A 23,335-nucleotide genomic window follows, 5' to 3' on the forward strand; every position below is an offset into this window, starting at 1 on the left:
TAGACTCAATATTCTGAAGATGTTAGTTCTCCTCAGACTCATCTATAAATTCAATTCAAAAAGAAAAATACCTCTCATGATATTTCATGCAAAATGACAAACAGAATCCATACTACGGATTTAAGAACAAAGTCAAAATATAGTGAAGAAGAATAACAAGGTTAAATGTATCCTATCATGTAGTGAAGAAGAATAACAAAAATGTATCCTATCAGAAAAATGTATCCTATCAGGCAGTCAGGACCTCTTATAAAGCTCAAGTAACAAGCAGTATGTGGTACTGACTCAGAGATTAACAAAGAGACCAACAGAGTAAAATAGGGATCTCAGAAACAGACCTAACTTTATAGGGAAGCTACTAGGTATGTGACAACATGCCATTATAGATTGGTGGATAAATGAGAGCATTTTAATGAAATGGTGCTGATAAAATTGATTATCCACATTTAAAAGAAAAAAGGTCAAGATGAAAAGGAGAAATTGTATCCACACCTCATAGGATATACAAAAATGTAATTCTAAATGGATTCAAGACTTAACTGCAAAAATCATAATTTTAAAAATAAGATATAGGAGAGTATTTTTATGACCTTATGGATAGAAAGCATATGCTAAACAAGACACAAAATAGAATAAAAATGAAAGAAAATTAAGGGATTGTCTTCTTGGAAAACATGATTTTAAAAAATGAAAATATAAGTCAGAACCTGAATGAGGACATTTATTAGACTTCAATGTGAGAGAGTAGCAGTATCCAGAATATATAAAAAATTTCTTAAAATTAATTAGAAAACCAACAATTCAAAATAAAAACTGATTAAAAGACATTTAAAAATTCATCTTAAAGAATCTTAAGTGAAAAATAATGCTAAATCTCATCCATAGCCTGGGAAATACAAATTAACATCATTTTAAAATGGCATTTTACATCCAGAAGACTGGCAAACACTGAAAAAAACTTTAAAATGCCAAATATAGGTAAGATTGAAGAACATTAAAAAATCTTATATGTCGCTGGTGGGGGTTGAAATTAGCAAAAGGACTTTGGTACTTGTTCCTCTATTCCCTTATCACTACCTTCTTTTGAGTTAAATAGATATTTTTTATTGTGCTATTTTAATTTCCTTGTCATTTCTTTTCATATATATTTAAAGTAATTTTCCCAATGGTTGTCCTATGGATTACAATTAACATCTTAACTTTTAACAACATGGTTCAGATGACATGCTAGTCATAACAGTCATAACAGTATCCAAAAACTTTATTTAGTTGTTATTTAGCTACATTCCCAATGCCCTCCTTTGTGCTATTATTGTAATACAAATTACATCTTTTTTTAATTTCAGCATATTATGGGGGTACAAATGTTAAGGTTACTTATATTTCCCATGCCCCCCAACCCCCTCCAGTCAGAGCTTCAAGCATGACCATCCCCAGACTGTGCCCATCTCACTCATTATTTATGTATATACACATCCCCTCTACCCCCTCTACCCCCTTCCCACCTGTTTGACACCTGATAAATGTTATTCCTATTTGTTCACTTAGGTGTTGATCAGTTAATACCAATTTGCTGGTGAGTACATGTGGTGCTTGTTTTTCAATTCTTGGGATACTTCACTTAGTAAGATGGGTTCCAGCTCTATCCAGGAAAATACAAGAGGTGCTATATCACCATTGTTTCTTAAAGCTGAATAGTACTCCATGGTATACATATACCACATTTTATTAATCCACTTATGTATTATGGGGACTTGGGTTATTTCCACAACTTTGCAATTGTGAATTGTGGTGCTATAAACATTTGAGTGCAGGTATCTTTTTTGTACAGTGTCATTTGATCTTTCGGGTAGATGCCCAGTAATGGGATTGCTGGATCAAATGGTAGATCTACTTGTATCACTTTAAGGTATTTCCATATTGCTTTCCATGGAGGTTGGACTAGTTTGCAGTCCCACCAGTAGTGTAGGAGCATTCCTATCTCTCCACATCCATGCCAACATTTATTGTTTGGGGACTTTTTGATAAAGGCAATTCTAACTGGAGATAAGTGATATCTCATTGCAGTTTTGATTTGCATTTCCCTGACGATTAGAGATGTTGAGCATTTTTTCATCTTTATATACTATGTGCCCATTACTATAGATTTATAATTACTAATTATGCAGTTGCTTTCTAAGTCAGAGAGGAGAAAAATAGTTACAAACAAAAAAGAATCATTCATGTTTTAATTTGTATTTACCTGTATATTTACTTTTAGTACTGTTCTTTATCTTTTCATGAAGACTCAATTTGCTTTCTAATGCCTTTTTATTTCAACCTAGATGATTCCCATTGGCATTTCTTATAAGGCAAAATTCATTTGCTAGAATTCATTGCTCGATTTTCTAACAATGAATTCTTTTAATTTTTGTATGGCTGGAAATATCTTAAACTCATCTTCAATTTTGAAGCTTAGTTTTGCTAGATATATAATACTTGGTTGACAGAGCTTTTTCTTTCACCATTTTCAATATGTCATCCCACTTCCCTCCTGCCTGCATGATTTCTGGTGAGAAGTCAGCTGTTAATCTTACTGAGAACTCTTAGAGGTGATGAGTTGTTTCTCTCTTGCTGTTTTCAAGTTTCTCTATTCATCTTTGGCTTTCAACAGTTTCTTTATGGTGTATCTAGATATGGATCTCTTTGAGTTTATCCTACTTGATGTTCATGAGCTTCTTGGATATGTAGATTAAAGCTTTTATTGAATTTGGGAACTTTTCAGCCATTATTTCTTCAAATATTCTTTCTGTCCCTCTCTTTCTCATTACTTCTCTGGAATTTTTATTATGCATATATTGGCACATTTGATTATACCCTACAGGTCTTTGGAGCTCTGTTAATTTTTCTTCATCCTCTTTTCTTCCTGTTCTTAAGATTAAAGATTAAATTCTCTCAATTGTGCTATCTTTGATTTTGCTAATTTTTTCCTCTGCCTGGTGCCTGGTCACATTTTCCACTGAGCCCCAATAGTAAAGTTTTTATTTAAGTTATTATATTTTTTAACTCTACAATTCCTATTTGTTCTTTTTTTATTTCTATCTCTTTATTAATATTCTCTGTTTGTAGAGACATATATTCTCATACAACCTTTAAATATAGCTTATTTCTCTGAAGTTATTTAAAATATCTGACTTAAATTCTTTGTCTAATAAGTCTGACAGCTGAGCTACTTCAGGAACAGTTATTACTGACTTTTCTTTTCCTGTGTATGGGCCACACTTTCTTGTTTCTTTGTCTCAAATTTTTTTGTTGAAAAACTGGACATTTTAAACAAAACAACATGGCAACACTGGAAATCATATTCTCACCTCTTCCCAGGTTTTATTGTTCCTGCTTATTATTGTTGTTTTGTTTGTTTAGTGACTTTTCTGAACTAATTCTACAGAATCTTCAACATATATTTTGTATGGTACTGAATTCTCCGATACGTTAGCTTAGTAGTCAGTTAATGATTGGACAGAGATTTCCTTAAATGCTTATAACCAATAGTCCCTAAGCCTTTGTCAAGGGGCTGTGTGTGTGTGTGTGTGTGTGTGTGTGTGTGTGTGTGTTTTAGGTCATACTTTGAATATTTAGGCGGCTGAAAAATCCACCTTGGCCTTCACTTCCTGTGTGAATAGAGCCTTAAAGTAAGCTTGAGAGGAGAGCTTAGGACATTTTCAGGATCATTTCTGACCATGGTCACAGCCCTATCATGCACATGGCCTTCTAGATTCTTGGGCATTTGATGTGATTTTTCATTGTCCTTATGCTTATCTCAATCCTCTGTTTTTCCTTTGAAGCTTTTGGTTAGCCTATTATTTGCCACATTGTTATGCACTACCTCAGGCAGCCATAAAATTAATCAATTGTCTTTACTTATTTTCAACAAATACTTTTGGGAAAGAGGTTTTCACTCTGAGTGAACTCCACATGAAGCCAAATAAAGAAAATCTTGAAAGTATATCTTGCAGGGAAGCACCAGAGAGGCCAAACAATGATAATTCTTTAGGTTTGAGGCTTTGAAGGAGCTCCAACCCCATTTCCTTACCCCTGGCCCTAGCCGGCCCAAGATTGCCAAGTTACTGATTTTCACTGAGGATACAGGCTCTTAGTTGTTAAGGCTCCCATGGAGCTAGAAAGGGAAAGAATATGGTATGTTAAAATACTACAAAGCTCACTGTTCTTACCAACATTCAGCTGATTTGTTTTTTGAAACATGCTTTCTGAGTTGCTGGAAGCCTTTGGTTAATTTCCAGAGTTTCAAAAAAAATTCATCCTGACAAATTTTGCCAGTTTTGTCATTGCTTTTATGGAGAAAAGAATTTTCAGAGATTTAAATTGACATTTTTGCTGACATCATTGTGGAAAAATGACTTTGGAATTCCACTTGGCATTACCTACTGAAATTTATTGTGTAACTAGCATAGGAGCTGGTCCTTTTACTCTTTCTCATGCCACAGTGAAAGAGCAGGCATGTTCAAGAATGTTCATATAGCACTGTTCAAAAGAGCCAAAACCTGGGAACACCTATAACATCCCATAGAAGAATAAATAAATTATGGGACAAAAGGAATACTTTATAGCAATAAAAATGAATGAATCACAGATACATACACCCATATGAGTAAATCCTCATAACATAATTTTATGGGAGAAAAAGAAACTGAAGAAGGGGAATGTATTCAACAAGATTACATTTTTATAAAGGTCAAAAACATCTTTAAAACTAGTAAAGAGAGGAAAATAAATAATTTTTTTAAATAAAAGAGATTATTGGATAACCCTGGTTTAGAAAGATAGGAAAGAGATAAGGGCCGAGAGAACTTTAATAGTGTCATCAAAGTTCTATTCTTAAGTTGGATGAAAAGTTCGTGGATATTTATTTTATTATTGTGTCTTGTGATTTGAAAATGTAACTTGTTATTTTTTGTATGTATCAAATATTTTACATTAATAAAAAGAGGGGATTTGGGCCATTTATAATGGTTTTAATCCTTTTTCTCTTACATATATTTGTGCTACCTGTACAAGAAAGTTCTGAGAGTGGTTGAAAGAGAACAGAGAATGAGATTTACAGCCTTTATTACTTATTAACCTGGGTACAGGATCTTAAAAGGTTACTTGATATTTTTGACCCAGTATCCTATTGGTGCTTCTGTACTTACTTCAACAGTAAATTGTGAGAATAATGGTAGATTACATATAAACTGCCCAGCCTATGGTAGTCATTCAATGAATAGCAATATTATTAGCAACATGACATCACAATATCCTCTCAAACATTAAAGAAATCCACCCAACATTCAGATAACCAGGTGTTCAACAGCTTTTTTGGTTTTGTTTGTTTTGATAATTTGTACAGACAGCTAAAGAAATTTTAACATTTTTATGAAGACATGGTTAGCATTGTCAAAATAGCATCAAAGTGAACCTTTATAGCAAATCTTTATAAGTATTGAGTCATTTTTTATTTAAAAGTTGAAAAAAGGATCCACCTTTCATAGATACTTTTATGTCCTTGACATACTTTCTGAAACGCCATGTAACAATAAAAACATTTTGCTATAATTATTCTCCTAATTATGGTTTCCAATACACCAAACATTTCAATATTTTCAGAATACTTTTGTTCCTTCATACCAGAATCTGAGAAATAGCCAATTTGGGTATCTGTAGAGTTGAGAAATTTACTCTAGGGTGTAATTTTTAAATATATTGTTTAAGAAATCTGGAAATCTTGAAAGTCCTCCAAATTTCCACTGAAATCCACTGAGCACGTCCATTCTGTGCCAATAATACACCAATTTACTAATAGAATGTGTTGCACATGTTTTATGTAAGCATCAACATGAAACCCACCCCTTCTGTCTGATTCATCCTTCTAATTCCTTCAGCTCATCAGTACCCCCAGGGGAAGAAAGGACAGAACCTATCAAATGTTAGAAGGGCTATTATGGTCAAACTCACCATCAAGCAAAAGTTCCAGGTAATCAAATTTTGTCATTGGCATTTTCCTTTTTTGTGCACATTTCTTATCTTCTGAGTTCCCATCCTCTATGGCTCCAAATCATTTGTGATTTCTACGTTTTCCACATCGCATCTTTGTAGCCCACCCAAATTATGAGCAACCAAGGGGAGGGGTTCAGTCTCTTTACATATCAGCATGGCACCAGTGCCTATGTTACAGTTCTGCCTGTCTTGGACTTATACTTTGGACTTGACAATCAGAAAGATACAACCCAATTGTGCAATCTGGGATATTCACCAAAGCAAGTTAAGATTTTGGAATGTCTACTGTTTGTTATGTCATGTCATAATGTGCATCATTAAGAATCAGATCCACTTTTCATTTGCAAATAGTTCAGATTGTCAGCACCATGGATGACCTTCAACATTATCAATTCCACCTAGCTGATTGTGCAGAACAGGAAACTAAGGCCCAGAAAAGTTAAATGATTTGCCACAAATAAGACACTATTTAAGTGGCAGAGCCAGGACCAAGATTTCTTTATTCTTAAGCTGACTCTTTTTCTTTATTCTTTTCTTTTCTTTTCCAACCATGCCTGCTGGTTGCTTAATCAGGGGGGAGAAAAAGCATTTGTACAAATCCTTGCTCTTAATAAATAAATAGCCAATGTTAGTACAGCTGGTGGTCAGCATGTCCCTGCTATATGTTGTTGATGCTTTGTTTGTAATTGGCTATTTTAAATGGGTGCCTCCTAAAATGAAATTAAGTTTATGTTCAACTATCTTTGTGCTTACGTTAGGCAATTGTGCACACAGTGAGGCTAACAATGATGATTTTGATGAGTATAAGTAATATGTGGGAATTCTACTTAAGAAGTTTTCTGAATTATTGCCTGAACTTCCACACACTTAAGATAATTAGAAATTGTGAATGCTAACATAATAATTCTCTGTGGGCTGATTCCTTTCCACTTTTTAATTGCTCATTACCAAAAGTAAAGACTGAATAATAAGCACCACATTAATGGTCCCATAAAACCCCTGAGATGAGCAATGTCCTGAATACCAATCACATCAAATGCACTTTTAAATACAGCTAACATTATCAAAATTATATTTCTGTAGGTTCTGACTTTTTAAAGAGTTAGAGCAAAGAGCTCTGGGACAAACAACGCATTGTGAAGTGAACATTCCCTCCCTACATTTTTAATCACAAATGGAATAGTCAGGCATAATTGAATAAAAATTCATTAGACAGAAAGAAAAATAATCTTAATTAGATTTATCTTAGATTAATAAAACTCACAGTGCATATGTAGTGGGTCGTAATATATTTCCCTCAAGCCCCAGGATGGCTAAAAATACCAAATCAATCACCACCCAGATTGCATCATGAAGTGTGTGAACTAGTGCATTAAAAAGCCATGTTAGCACCAACAAAGTTTATTGGGGTAACTGCATTCAAGACGCACATGGCATACCTTTAAATAGCACTGTTAAAATACCAAATAAAATGTCAACGTCTGTCAGGTCTCTGGCTTTTATAAATTGTTTAGACTGGGAAACGTTGGGTTTTGGACATTGTTCTTTTCATATGATGTAGAAAAGAAGAGACCATAAAAAGAAAAGAACAATAAAGCATAGCTCATTTTTGAAGTTCTTTCATGGAAAAACATACTCTGGATCATTACCCTCCTAATCAACAATTTCCTTCTTCCTCCCAATCCTTCCCGTCTGGTATTTACCTTTCTCCCCCTCCCTCTCTCTGGGTGGTATTCTGAGCTTATACATACTACTCAGTAATCATATTTTAAAAAGCGCTTAAAAAGAGAATCCCAGGATGGCATGACAGATATGTATACACTAAGGGTATTTTTAACCTGGACCATAGCTTTACTTACCATGTCTATGCTCTTAAAAACACACCGAGTGCCCTGACTGCAGAGCTTTCTGGAAGAAAAGGAGGCCCTGCAAGCGGGACAGGGGACTCCCCATCTACAGACGAGTTATTATCACACCTTCGTGGCCATCCCCCTGCCCTCTTCCCTCCACCTCCTTCCTTTTATTACCACCACACACTCCCCACAATTCCCAAACAACAACATCTCTGTTTCAGCTTCTTTTCTGGATTTCCCACACTTAATGCAACCCAGACCTCACCTTCAGCTCTCCCGAGGCCACTTTGGAAGCCAGCTCGATGACACAGCCAACAGCCATGCGTGCAGCACCGGACGAGTGCAGCTCATTCCAAATGGTGTCACTGTCCACCTGAGCAAACAGTCAGCGGAGTGGGAGAAAGACAGAAGAAGAAAGCGAAAGAGAGGGAAGAGATGAAAGAGGGAGAGAGGGGGGGAGGAGAGTTGGGGGAGGGGAGGGGGGACAGAGAGAGAGAAAGCAAATCTGTGAGGAAGGGCTGGCAGGGGAACAGCCTAGGTACAATAACATTAGTCTTCCGTCTTGGCCAGCTGAAAAGGCCTTCTGGACATGGCTTTGCTTATCCTTTTTCCCTACACTGACTTCTCCAATGGAAACACATTCCTGCCATGCCTCACTGCCATTCCTTGTTTAGATTTCTCATTACAAACAGCATTACATAGGCCGGATCTGGCTTAGTTACAGGCCTGCTAGAAACCAGGCCCCAGTAGTAGATAGAGTAAAAACTAAGAGCACTTAGTTATACATAAAAATAGGATTTGCAAGTGCTAGAGGGGGGAAATTCAAATACCTTTCTGACTGCAGGTTTACAGGGAGCCAAAGACAATTATTAGGCAGGTAGCAGTAGCAGTTGGTGAGTAGGAAGTAGCAACTGTAGCTCAGGTTCTCTGGCTAAATGGAAGGAGTGTGTGGTCCTCACACTTAAAACATTAACAATTGTAAGCTGCAAGGAGCGATTTGATTTTCAAAGTCGAAGCTTAATATTTCTGACATTTAGGACAATTTGGCAGCTGCTGTAGTGCAAGCTAGTGTTATTAAAATTGGATAGGCCAGTAAAATACATAGTTGCTTCTATACTAGAGAACATTATAATCAAAACAAAGCATCCACCAATATTCTGTTTTCTCTTTACAAAATGTTGTTTACTCTTTTCCATGCAAGAATAAGAGAACATATATTATGGAAACATTAAAAGTGCAACCATACTGGTTTATAATTATTATACATGTTACATATTTTTATGTATTAATATACTTTATAACATTAAAAAAGTATAGATAGTAGAATTCTCTGATTTTAAGACACATAAATTACTTGAAGTACTAGGAAATGGAACAAAAATGTGATTGGGTCAATATTAAGACTTCCCAAATGGGTCATAGATGAGAAATCCTACCAAAAACAAGACTTTTTTAAAAAAAAATAAGAATTAAATTTAAGAGGTTTAATCACATAGAACAAGAATAATAAATAACAACAACATGTATTCACAATGTACCAGGCAATTTACTAAGTATTTTCACATGCCTTTTTTTATGAGGTCCTTACTGACTTAAATCCTGTCAAGAACAATGAATCAACAAATAAAATGAAAATAATTAATAAATACATAGAAAATTAAGATCCTATAAACAAGAGTATAGTAGTGAAGAGAGAAGTTTCTAGAATCAAATTGTTGGGGGGGGGGGGAACACATAGCTTCATCATTAAAACCTGAGTGACATTAGGCAATTTGTTAATTAATGTCTCTGTATCTTGGTTTCCCTACCTGTGAAAATGCCAACTTTTTAAAGTGCCATCTGCATGTGATTTTGTTGAGAATTAAGTGAGTAAATGATAAGCAAAGGTTGGCTACTACGATTTCAGCTACTACTATTTCACCCATTTTGTAATGCTTGGCACATGGTAGAGGCTCGAGAAGTGTTTATTGAAAGAGCACACTGTGGCTTAGAGAGGCTACTCCACTGGTCCCAGGAACCCTTACGCAGACTTCTGACCCTGTCAGCACATGCTTTCCCATCACATGCCTGAAGAAGCCCATGCTTTCTAGGAACAGTCAGCCCCTGTTCAATACCATCTTAGTAAACACGATCAGCTAAAGAATGAAGGTATCATTCAAGTAGATACTGGAACCTAATCATTGTCCTTTAAATTGAAAGTTTTATTTTTTTTTAATTTTTTCTTTTCTTTTTTAAAAATTATTTTCTTGTATTTTACTTTTTTATTTTTTTTTTAGAGAAGCAGAGGAATGAAAGTTTTATCTTTTACTGAACCAATATAAGTAACTTATTTGAGCTTCATGTGAATATATCTTTGATGAAGATGGTTGCACAAGTTGAAAAATAATAACCATTATTTACCTTGTGTTTTATAGGTTTTAATGAGTTTTCACACCATTACAGATCTTCTGGTGTCAAGAAAAACCCTGCATTAACCAGAACTACTATATCTTAGCAGGAAATGTGCTTAATCATTTTTCTTTTCATGTGCATGAACTTCTTGTTCTGTCCATCAATTTATTCCTTTTCTTAGAGAGAGTATATGTGTGTTTGTGTGCATTAAGGGGGCAATAGTATATGAGCTGAAAGGGAGATTAGGGTGGATATAGAAGAAATGTAAAGAAAATAACATTTTAAATAGGATTTTGCATCAATAGGCATCAAAACACAGATTTTGTGGTGAACGAGGATTTTTTTCCAAATTCCTTTACATATCAGGAACTAAGCCTGATTGTCTCAGATCATAGTCCTATGATAGTGATAGCATCAAGAGAATGCTATCGCTGCTTTGCAGAATGATAGTTCAGAGAAGAGACCTTTCTACCTGTGACAGCCAGTTATGTATGTTGACTAGGGTATATGTAGGATACAATGAGAGGAATAAATATCTATTATAAAAGCCATCCCTTCCATTCCTGAGAGATTGGAGAAAGCCAGACCCAAGGGAGGAGTGACAGAAGCAGGGGACACAGAGGGTGATATGTGAGCAAATGATAAAGGAAATTGTTTCAGGAAAGTTAAGAAAATGGTAAGCGAGTCTTCACTCTGGTGGATATCCGGGGACTTCTATAGTCATGTCTACAATAATGTATGGGCACCACATAAGGAAGTCCGTAGAGCAATGTGAAAATCAATCAAAGATCAGACTGAAACATTCCTAAGATGCTCTTGGTTCCTGTGTAGTGTAACTGGAAGCCTGGAGCTTCTACAAACCCTCGTAGCATATGCTATGGAAGAGCCTATGAAATGTGCTAACTGTGATTGGGGCCAAATGGAGTCCACAGCAGAATCTCAAGGGAAACACAGCACCAACGCAAGCCAAGGTGAGGCTGCTGGAGCCTGGGAGCCCAGCCAAGCTTCAGCTTGCAGAGAAATCAGAAATCAGGAGTTAATCAGCTGCCGACCTCAGCTTCAAATGCTGGGAGATCAGGAACAATCAGATGGCTCAGGGAGGTTGCCATAGAAACCTGGGCATCCAGAGGACACAGTATGAAGATCCTGGGATGCCTTCAGGTCTCCATCCCTCCTTCAGGAGCCCAAATGCCATCTCTGAAGAAGAATCTGAGACTGAGTCCAATCATAAGTTGATCTTGAACAGACAGAATTTCTAAACTGAAAAGAAGCTGTTCAGACTAGAAGAGACAGCTCTACTGTTAATTGTGGAGAAAATCAATGTAACTGTGAGAGAAAAGGACATTCATCACACGTCTGAGTGAGCATGGGAAATACTGTGTCCCATTTTCAAGGTCAGGAATTTACTCTGCTGAACAGCCAAGGAAAATCTAGCCAGGATTCTGGGCAGAAGTCCCCAAGGATATGCTGTCTACATGGGCGAGTGGGGTTTAACTGCATTTTGGAATTCATATGGCAATACCCAACTTATAGCAACCTCTGAATTCCTCTGGAATCTTTACCATGCTTTGTTTATGTGCCATTCCAAAAAACAGTATGCGTTCAACTTTCAAATATTTCTGACAATGTAACTAATGTACAAAACATGAAGGCAGCTTTAGTAGTCTGCCGAGTAATAAGTCCACAGAGGCCTTGTTTTATTGCCAGAGTTAAAATCGATCAGTCTTGAAATGGTCTTCCCAAAGTTCAACTCACTTTATAAAAATGTAGGAGGGTCTGGACCTAACATGTATCCAAAACTGGGATTTAGAAATGTTAGGTGAGGCTGTGCCTTTTGTGGAACAAAGGATTTTTTGTGTGTGTGTGCGTGTGTGTGAGTGTGTGTGTGTGTGCGTGTGTGAGAGTGTGTGTGTGTGTGCATGTGTGTGAGTGTGTGCGTGTGTGTGTGTGTGCACATGTGTGAGTGTGTGTGCGTGTGTGTGTGTGCATGTGTGTGTGTGTGCGCATGTGTGTGAGTGTGTGCGTGTGTGTGTGTGTGTGTGTGTGTGTGTGTGTGTGAAACAGTTTTTCTGTGTGAGGAACTGAACAGGCGTGGTGAGACAGGCTAGAACCATGCTTTAGGGTCAGAGTCATAGGAGATTGGCTCATAAGGGAGATTTAGTCATCAGAAGAGGAGGCACTATTCTGGAAGCAGCATAGTCTGTCATTGAGTTCATCCTTCCAGCCCACATTCCCACCATTCATGGCTATTTAATAGGGTAAGAAGGGCTGGAAAGATAGACAAGGTTGTAAGTAACCAAAATGACAAAACATTTTGAACTCTCTAAAAAATGAGAATGAAGTAGAACACCTTGGTATCAATTTGAAATATTAACCTTTGAGGAGGGAGAGAGGTATATTCTCCACTTCTCAAATGGACATCAGAGAATACAGAGCAACTGACAACGTGAAGACTTCAGAATATTAGTAATATGCATTATCAGTGGCCAGCAGGACTCACTGAGGAAGGAAGGAAGGGGGGAAGGAAGGAAGGAAGGAAGGAAGGAAGGAAGGAAGGAAGGAAGGAAGGAAGGCAGGCAGGAGAAGGGAGAGAGATAGGGAGAAAGAGAGAGGAAGAGAGAGAGGGAAGAAGGAAGGGAAGGAAGGAAGAGAGGGAGGCAGGGAGGAAGGAAAGAAGGAAGGAAGGAAGGAAGGAAGGAAGGAAGGAAGGAAGGAAGGAAGGAAGGAAGGAAGGAAGGAAGGAAGGAAGGGAGGGAGGGAGAAGGGAGAGAGATAGGGAGAAAGAGAGAGGAAGAGAGAGAGGGAAGAAGGAAGAGAAGGAAGGATGAGAGGGAGGCAGGGAGGGAGGAAGGGAGGAAGGAAGGAAAGAAGGAAGAAAAGATGGGGAAGAGTCCTGCATTCAGAAGCACAGAGTATTATTCGTATTAGTTATCATCTGAGGCTTCTAAAATAATTAGGAAGATGCTCTTGCTATGGAGGTGATATAGTTTGGATGTCTGTCCCGTCCAAGTCTCATGTTGAAATATGATCCCCAATGTTGGAGGTGGGGCCCAGTGGGAGGTGTTTGGATCAAGGGTGCAGATCCCTCATGAATGGCTTGATTCCCTCCTTGCAGTCATGAGTGCTGGCTCTATTAGTTCCCAGCCAGAGCTAATTGGTGAAAAGAGCCTAGCAGTCCCTCCCCTCTCCCCCTTTCTTCTCACCATGCAATGCAATGCCTGCTCCACTCCACCTTGCATCATGAGTGGAAGCTTCCTGAGGCCCTCACCAGAAGTAGATGCTGCTGTCATGCTTCTTTGTACAGCCTGCAGAACCATGAGCCAAATAAAACTTTTTTCTTTAGAAATTACCCAGTCTCAGGTATTCCTTTATAGCAATGAAAAAGGAATAGGACCAGAAACATAGAGGAACTGTAACAGCAGGAAGAGTAAGGGCATTGACTAATTAAAACGTAGCCACTACTTAATACTATCCACATTTAAAAGAAGAACAGCATGTTGCAATCTCTCTTACCAGTGGTGAAAGGGAATAAGTGATAATAAGAAGGAGTGCTGAGACAAATATTACTTACGGAACAGGGATAGTAGAAACATGGTCTCATTCACTGAAAGTCACAGCAGAGTGCAATTCAGGAAATACATACATACGGTAATACAAAACAAAAATGGGTACAGTTCACATTTTCACTTTTATTATATATTCCCCTACTGTATAAAGTTCTGTTCCCTATTATTTAGAAATAATGACAGTAATAATAATATTTTTCTCTAACAATTACTGAATACTTAGTAAGACCCAGGCATCTTGCAAAGCTCTTTGCTCATATAATTCATATAATAATTACAACTGCCATTGACCTAGATGCTATTATTAGGCAGTTTTATATATGAAATTCAGAGAGGTTGTTCAGCTGTTAAATACAGGAGTTGAAATGAGAACACTCACTCACACACACACACAAAGAGTATGAGTTCTTAACTCATATTGATTTTGATGCTAGTAAAATCAAAATCCAAAAAAAGTAAAATAAATAATGAAATGATTTCTAAATATAGATTCTAATCATAATTATAGAATCTAAATAGTTTCCCAGTTAAATAAATTAGCTAAGACCTACTGGAATGTTTTGCATTTTAAGCCACTGAACTTCTAACCTGTTAAAATAGCTAAAATATTTTTAAAAAATCAAATATTACCTGGAATGGTGGGTTTTTTCCTGAGTGTTGGACTTCGTTTGTTATCATTCTAGAGCAATGATTCTCAGGTGATTTTGCCTCTGAGGCATTATTTGGCAGTTAATGGAGACAATTTTTGTTGTCATGACTGAGGAAGAGAGGTGTGCTACTGGCTTCTAGAAGGATAGAAGCCAGGTAGGCCACTAAACATCCTACAGTGCAATGGACAACCCCTCCAACAAAGAACCATCTGGCCCCAAATGCCAGTAATGCCAAGGTTGAGAAATCCTGCCTTAGAAAAATCTAAAAAAATATAAATAACAGTGCTGCCTTCCTCACGTTGGCTATTAGAAACATCAAAGCCAAGTTTGTAGTCCTCTTGTAGCAAAAGGAGTAGCTACTATAGCAGTTCGTATTATAATCTTATTCCTGAATCATTGTAATTTCACTTCTGAATGATTACCACACTTATCTCCAAAAAAACCCAAAAAACATCACATTGTTTATGTTTGTTTCTTTTGAAAGCTACTTTAAATCTCTTATGAAATTTGGCAGGAATGAAAGGAAAACACAGAGAAAGAAGAAAGGGAGAAGCAACAAGAGAAATAGAGGCCAGAAGGTATGGTGGAGAGGAGAGAGAGGGGATGGGGAGGAAAGTGCTATATATTTTCATTCTTTTTTGCTGTTGTGCTTCATCTTTTGCTCTTCATTTGGCATACAGCCAAAATTAATTGTTATCTAAGTCATTCCGAATTTATCCAAATAATTTTATCTGCTGAATAGAATCAATGCTGTTTATAAATTTATTTTTAAGCATTGTTCTGCCACTCATTTCTTAACTGTCACAAATATTAAAGACAGAGCCAGGAAAAATGTTTCATATTTCTTTCCGTTCTTTTGGGCCAATTTCGCCTTATCGTTCCTTAATGCAACAAAGGATGGGACAGTCATTTATTTTAATGATTTCAAAAGGAGATAATTATAAAATATTAGTGGCAAAATAAAAGGTCAAGGGACATTATATCATTATGGACATCTATCTATCTATCTATCTATCTATCTATCTATCTATGTGTGTGTGTGTGTATATATATATATACAAATAAACAGATAAAAACAAAAAACTAGGCACTTTCTACCTATGAAAAGCCAGGTCCTTGAGCAGTGGTTGTTGGCGGGAATGCTGCGTTTGTTTGCACACACAGCAGCTTGGGGGTCCGCGGAGGACGCTGGCTGCCTTTGAGCAGCCATGATCCATTTTCTTGAGGGAAATACGTAAGCACTGTTTTTGAGTATACCCATCCTTCCAATTGTCCACATGCTCTGAAACTTATCCTGAGCAGCTGAGAAGTGGGTATAACATTCTACAACCATTGTTTACAAGATTTCTTTATTCCACTGTGAATTAGGAACATGAATTAAAATGACAGAAATCCACGATCAACTCAGGATTTTGCAAGAACTTGAAGATGTTTCCTGAGTGACCCCCTTATTCAAAGGCCTCTGTGCTTCTGCAAACCTTTTGGGCAAGCACCTAGTGGCCTCAAGTTTTTCTTTGTTTATTGTTTGCTCTGAGATCACATAAAAATGGACAGCAAAATTAAACGGTGATGGGAAGTGCACGAAATAATCAGAGTTCCAAGTTAATTGTCCACAGATAGATCTCTCACTGGATGATAAACAATGTCATGGAATTTATATTTTTAAAAATAATGATAAAATAACAATAACAACAACGTTCTCCAGTAAGATACTTCCTCAGATCTGGAGCAGGAATAATTTAAATGTTAAGTAGGATATAAAAAATTTTCTTGAGCTGGGCACAATGACACATACCTCTAGTCCCAGCTACTTGAGGCCAGCCTGGACAACATAGCAAGATCCTGTCTCTAAAAAATAATAATAATAATAAAAAGAATTTTCTTGGTGTTAAAGAATTTTCTTGGTGTTATACACAATATAGACATATTGGGACCAAGGAGAATCTACAAACAGGGCTAAAATAGAAAAAAAGAAGCTGGAAAAACTTGAATATAGAAGGCATTGGAGATTAGGACTAAAGAAGTAGCCACGTGTTCACGTGACTCCTGAGGCCAGACTGGTGACGTAGACGTACAATAATGTAAGGTGGCTCTCTGGTTGGAACTGCAGTTGACTGGAGTGTCTACACCCCATCTAAAAAGGTTATACAGTTCCAACCAATTTTTGTTATAAGGAAATGATTACATGGTATTTCATTAGTAACTCTAAACATTATGTTCTTAGGTGCAATTTTCAATCTTAAATAGTGACGAGAATTCACTTAAAAAAAAAAAAATCCCTAGCCAGGCTAAAAAGAAACCTATGTGTTGAATATGGTTTCTGACTGGCAGTACATGACTTCTGGTGTCCAGGATTATACAAAGTTTGAAAAGTCTAAGGCAGGAAAGGAAAAAAAAAAGGGACTTAGAAGAATTAGAAGCGTTGATTCCTTGTGTGGCAACCATCAAAGCTTAACACAAGATTTCTCAGGGCAGGGCCCTTGGAGAGTGGAACTACTCTAACTTAAGGAGGTATGCTCATAAAGGATTCCAGCCTCTGCCTGAGGATAAGAATAGAACATGGTCTGTTGAATGTAATAAAAAATAATTGGGGTTTTTATTTTGCACGTCTTTTGTATCTCACTTTTAGTAATTTGCATTTATTGCATTTTATAAAAGTATTGCTCTACAAAACATAGGAAATAAAACATAAGTGAACAAAACCTTGTCCTTCACCACATAATAATTTGAGAAGCCTTAAGCATTCATTTCATAGAGAAAGGGCTTTCCTTCCAAATTTTCCAAAGAAAGAACTCTATTTGGGTAAAAGAGATAGAAAGAAAAGGTGAAGCTAAAGTAAAATTGGAAATATGTTTTAGGAATTTTTATTAATAAATTAGTGCTATCAAGATAAGTTGTCTTAAAGAGAGAATGACTACCAATAATTTGTTTAAGTGGTACACAATAATTTGAACCTAAAGGTTTCCATAACCTCAGGATTTGGAGAAAATTATTAGGTTTCTAATATGCTTTTTAACAGAGATTACAAGGAACCAATCTTTGGACAAAGTCTCACCTACTCTATCCTATTCTTTTAGGTGTTAGCACTGGCAAAGGTTATCGTCAACATTCAGTGCAATACCACCTTATTTATTTTGGTGACCTTAGGATTAGAGACCTTGAAAATCACTTTCACTCACAAAATGTTCAAACTTGGGCAAGTTCATTAACTGATCCAAGCCCTAAGAAAAATGGAGATAGCCCCTCCTCATAGGATTGTTGTTAGCATTAAATTAGTTAATGCATTAAACCGATTAACAAAGCACAACAGAATGCTGGAAGTAGTAAGCTCTTACTAAATGTCAACTAAGAAAAAAAAAAATCTCAGAGTTTTGATTCTAACATTACTTTCCATTTAGCAGCACATCAAAGAACAAAAATCATCTGTGAAAATGCTGGAAGCCAGAAACTACCTCCAATCAGAAAGCTACATTTTTTTAGCAACATATGGATCTAGTTCAACTGGAGTTTCCTGAATGAATGTGGGCCTTTGCAGGCTTTTCCAAGCACATCCAGCACAGCTCAATCATTGGAACCTGAAACAAAGCTAATGCTCTGAAAAGCTGCACATGATAGAAATTAAGCTACCTGTCCTGAAAGTGGATGTGAAGATATTTAAAATGGAAAGGGAATGACTTAGAATAAAAGGAATTTAGGCACAGCCTGCACTTTGTATAATCTAAGCACAGCCTGTTGCTTCCTCCGAAATCTTCCCAGAGTTAAACATAACGCTATTGTGTCCATTAACAAAACAGGTTTCAGATGCACCGTGCATGTTTAATGTTGTAGGGCTATCCTTCCTCGGAGGGCTCGAACATTTCACCTTGTAAGTTGGGAAATGAAACTCCTCACCCAATACTGAGCAGCTTAGTAAGCTCTTGCTGCATGCTATGCCGCTGCTGGGGCCATGGGGCATTGCTGATTAATTGTGTTTAAGCTAAAATAATGATCGGCTGCCCCTGGAAACCTACTGACGGACACCAGACTCAACAAATAAACAAAGGTTTTTCATCGCAGTACTGATGCTGTGCCACTTTAGGCATGCTGTGTAAAAGAAAAACAGTAAAAGAAATTACAAATCATTTTAACTTTTGCATTGCATCAGGTAAAGTGTATTTTTTTAAAATGAGTTATCTACTGTGGACCAAAGAATTCTGCATACAGCATCTTGATTTGGTAACTTGGAAATTATCTAACGTTTTTTAAATCACTGAAATCAGTTTTGCTTGATCCAATTTCTAAAATATTTCAGTTTTAATGTTTCTGACTAGCTTACTCTGTTTTAAGACATAGTGAGTAAAATGGCAGTTGAAAACGCCAAATTTCTTTGTTTTGGGAAGCAGAATAATTACCTTTTCTCACTTAAGAGGTATGTGATAATGAGCTCAGTATTTTCCTACCTCCATCCTCCACAATGAGGGCTAGAGCTGAAGATTCCAGTAGATATTTTGTTTCTGGAAATGGTGAGAGTAGTGAAGTTCAGAAAAAGAGAGAAAAGCCTCATTTAATAGTAGATTCACTGGAAGAAGTAATAAAGTCAAATTTATTGCCCAAAGAAGACAAAAAGTAAATAAATACCTCTGGTTAGCATCTAAAGAAAGATGCAGGGAGTGAGGTTGGGGCACACACTGGACACTGTTAAGCATTTTACAAACATTATCTATTTTATTCCTCACGATACCTAAGAAATGTATTACCAGTCACTTTTACAAAAGAGGAAACTGAGTTTTAATGATGTTAAGTGACTTGACCAAAGTTACGTAGTTGATAAGGCAAAGAGTTGGGATTTCAACCAAAGTCAACCCTGAACACTGATATCGTTATGGACTGAATTGTGTTTCCCCAAAATTTATATATTGAAGCCCTAACCCCCAATGTGACTGCATTAAACAACAGGGCCTTTGAAGAGGTAATTAAGGTTAAATGAGATCATAAGTGTGGAGCCCTAATACAGTATGACTGAAGTCCTTAAGAGAAGAGAAAAAGACAGCAGGAACGCGCCTGCACACAGAAAAGCTATACAAGGACACAATGAGAAGACAGCCATCTGCCCACCAAGGAGAGAGGCCTCAGGAGAAACCAAACCTGTCAACACCTTGATCTTAGACTTTCAGCCTCCAGAATTGTGAGAAAATAAATTTCTGTTGTTTAAGCCACCCAGTCTTTTGTTTTTTTTTTTTTTTTATTATGGCAGCCCTAGCTAGACTAATACAAACACGAACTTTTAAAAGATGTTCTATCGTGCTTGTTCTATAGCCTTCTTCTTAATGATATGTCAGAAGAGCTACACTAAGTGGCATAAGTGCAGGGCTATGGGTGTCTGTCTTTCAACCACCCTATCTTCACGGTCTTACACATAATAGATGCTTAATAAATTTTGTCAAGGGAATGAATTAATGAATGAGAACAAATGAATCCTATGGAGATATTTTTCTTGACAGAGTAGTTGTACTGTGGCTAAAATATCTAAACTGCAATATAAAAATCTTTCCTTGTGCAGGCTCTGAAATATACACGATTTAGTGAAGCGCCTTCTCTCTTCCTCAGTTAGCATGTGCTGAGACTTCCAGCTCTCACTCGCCAGCATCTGTGCATCATCCTGCAATGTGCTTCCTTTTGTGCATCATCCTGCAATGATGCTACTTCACTAAATCACCCAGCAACATCTGCACCGACCCCAGTGCCCTGCACCTCTGTTGTCATGGATCACCCCTGCTTTTCATGGAAACTTCCTTGCTTTGTAACTATTTGCCCAAGGGAGACAGACTGCCTAAGACTTAAGTCAACTAGATCCCCAGTGACAAGCTAATGGGAACCTGCTATCTGATATCTCAAGGAAAATGACTTTTTTTTAAAAAGCTGTTTTAAATTTGGATAAAGTATTACCACATATTAATGCCACATTTGATCTCCAGAGAAGACGATAAATCACATTTCATTTATCACTTTACTCCGTGGGCAAAGAAACTGAGACCCAGAAAAGTTAAGTGATTTGTGTGTTCGTGGTCTTACAGCATCTTGCCACTCAAAATGTGGTCCACGGAGGAGCAGCAGTGCCATCACCCGAGTGTGTGAGAAATGGAGAATCCCAGGCCACATCCAGTCCTGCTGGGTTGGAATCTGGACTTTAAAGCTGGAGAAGCACTTTTGAGGCAGTGACAATTATAAAGATTTGAATCCAGATTTTGGAATTCCTAGATTAAAATTCTCTGCCCATGTACTTCATAACAGGCTTCTGGAAAAAATGTGCCCCCCTCTCTGCATAAGTTTCCCCACAGTGCCATGCTTCTAATGGTAGACCATAGTTGGGTTGGTAGGTCAGGGTTGAAGGACTTTGCAGAACCTGTTAAATCAGGCAGTCTATTTACTGTCTGTGGAATGAACATATGCAAGGCTACACCATGGAATGAAGCAGTGCCCATTTCCACATACAGCTGCCATAGATAGCTTACATTATCACATTTCATTCTCACTATAGTGCAACTAGTTAACCTGTTTCATAAGTACAGAAACTGAGGCTCAGATAAGTGAAATAATAATTAACAGAGCCTTTGCACCAATGGTTTCTCAGACTCAAACTGGGCAAAAGGGTGCTTCCCCTAAAATTATAAAACCATGCAGGAGCAGTTCTGCAGTTCCTTAGGAGTCAACACGTCAATACTTCTTGAAAGTCCTCTACAATTCTAGGTTACTGTCACTTTTTTCCTCCTGTAGGATGATGGTGACAGCCATAATTTGGGGCCGAGAACCTTGGTATTCTGCATTGTATTCTTCTTCAATCAGCTCTGCAGCCTGTAACAACGGGTGTTCTCCTGTTCTCCCTTCTCCTACGTGATAGAGCACGCCAGCTCCTTGAATGTGTATATTCATTTCATGTTAGATGTTCTGCTGAAACCCTGAGACTCTTGAAATGGAGCTAGTGTGGATTTATGATGACAACGGGAGGGTGAACCCACATGCTTTCTCTCTTTTGTTCAACACCGAGAGGAAGACATGAATGACAGCCCATCCCCTTGGGATCACTTGTAGGTTATAATGCCCACACCTTAGCTTCTTTAGTCATGGTGAGATGAAAAGGAAACACAGCAGCTACAGGGAAGACCTTCAGATTCCAAGTAAAACCATGGATATGACTAATGAATAGTGTGACTGAGATTCCATATGGAAGGAAGGCGTGAACTATTCATGTGGCAGGTGGGGGAGGCGAGGGGCATGCCGTGTGCATTAATGCTCCGCCACAAGCCATCACGCAGTATGATCGACTGCTTTCTGGCAGCTCCAGTGACCTTGCATGTGCCATTTCTAGTCACTCTTCATCTTCACAAAAAATATCCCTTTGCTATTTACTTGCCAGTAACAAGAACAAGCAGAGGAGTGTGTTTGTTCTGGCAAAAGTGCTACATCTTGGACTTAAAGGATCCTTACTTAAGATACTAGTGAACTCATAGATTTGCCAAGTAATATATGGATTCCTGTGGGTTACATGGCCAGTCAAGGAATTTCAGATCTCCTATTGTGATTCTATTTCAGTGAACTGCTGGTCATTTTTTACTGAGATAGACGCAAGTGATATCATTTTAGTGTTTCTCAACTGCTTCTTCATTTAACTTACACACTGCGTAAAGTGACTTCTTAATATGCTAATCTTTTTATTCATTGGACAGTATATGTTAGAGTCCCATTCCTACAGAGAGAGCAGCTTAATAAAATTAACTTTGAGTCAGTAGATGTGTGAAATGAAATTCTCTCTAACTCATCCCACGGTGATTTGGTCCAAGGGCAGAGATTTTTCAGTGTTCTAGTTAGGGTTGAAACGTTGTGTACAGCTGTGTAATTTTTTACCCAAAATTGATGATGTTTGACTGCATGGATTTAATACTTCATAGGAATTCCAATAAAAAAGAGAATGCTCTTGGCAAAAAAAGCAATTTTGCTTTCTTATGGTTAGGGCTATTCTCACTTGGGAAAGGAGTGTTGACAATCATATGGGGTTGAAATTATGGTGAGTTGTGTGCACACAGTATTGTGGTCAAGAACTTGGGAATCAAGCCATCTCTATTCCACCACCTACTAATGGTGTGACTTGAACAAGTTACTCACCTCTTCGAGCCTCAGCTTCATTTTCTATAGTATAGGAATCCCTCAGTTATATCTTTGGTAATAAGACCCCTAGGATTATTTTGAAAGTGAAAAGAGATGGAGGTAGGTTATCATTGGACGCTTGCTGTATAGAATGGCTACTCTCTGCCGTGAGGCTGTGAATCAGCTTAGTTCTGCAAGAACCAGTATGGCATATTTTAAAGGATGCTCTCTTGCCCTGTCTACTCCAGGGCACCTTAACCATCTCTTTACTTGATGGATAATCCTATCATTAAAGGCAATCCACTGGACACCATTTGTGTAAAAGTTAAGGGTTACTATTTTTCGTAGATGGTTAGAGTCCTAAATAACACAAGCAAAAATTTTAATGATTCATCACATTGAGGATACTGAGGATTAGTACTGATTGTTAAAGTAATAGTAAAAAATATTACTCAACTCAGACTCCAATGTTTATGTTTATGCACTGTATACATGCAACACAAAATTGGGCAAATGAAAATGGAGCAATCAGCATCCTTTGGTCCATGCACTAACTTAACGGGGTCAACAAATGAGTTATCCTGGATCTCACATCTCAGACATAAATCAGGAGGGACCAGCTGGAGACAACTGAGGCCACAATGTAACAGTGTCATTCAAGAAGTCACTAAAATGCACATGAATAAGTATGTGGGAATGTCATGCAAATGTCAGAACATTT

At 37.4% G+C, this 23,335-nt stretch overlaps 1 protein-coding gene across 1 annotated transcript in view; it reads right to left on the reverse strand.

Annotated features, from left to right (window-relative positions):
- HDAC9 (histone deacetylase 9) overlaps positions 1–23,335 on the reverse strand; it is an 873,646-nt gene that overhangs the window by 188,770 nt on the left and 661,541 nt on the right. Inside the window, exon 19 of the mRNA XM_076006392.1 lies at positions 8,152–8,259. Coding sequence (XP_075862507.1) covers positions 8,152–8,259 — 108 coding nt within the window. The remainder of the gene's footprint in view (positions 1–8,151; positions 8,260–23,335) is intronic.

The sequence above is a fragment of the Microcebus murinus genome, chromosome 9 (assembly GCF_040939455.1).
Source record: "Microcebus murinus isolate Inina chromosome 9, M.murinus_Inina_mat1.0, whole genome shotgun sequence".
In the NCBI taxonomy this organism is placed as follows: Eukaryota; Metazoa; Chordata; class Mammalia; order Primates; family Cheirogaleidae; genus Microcebus; species Microcebus murinus.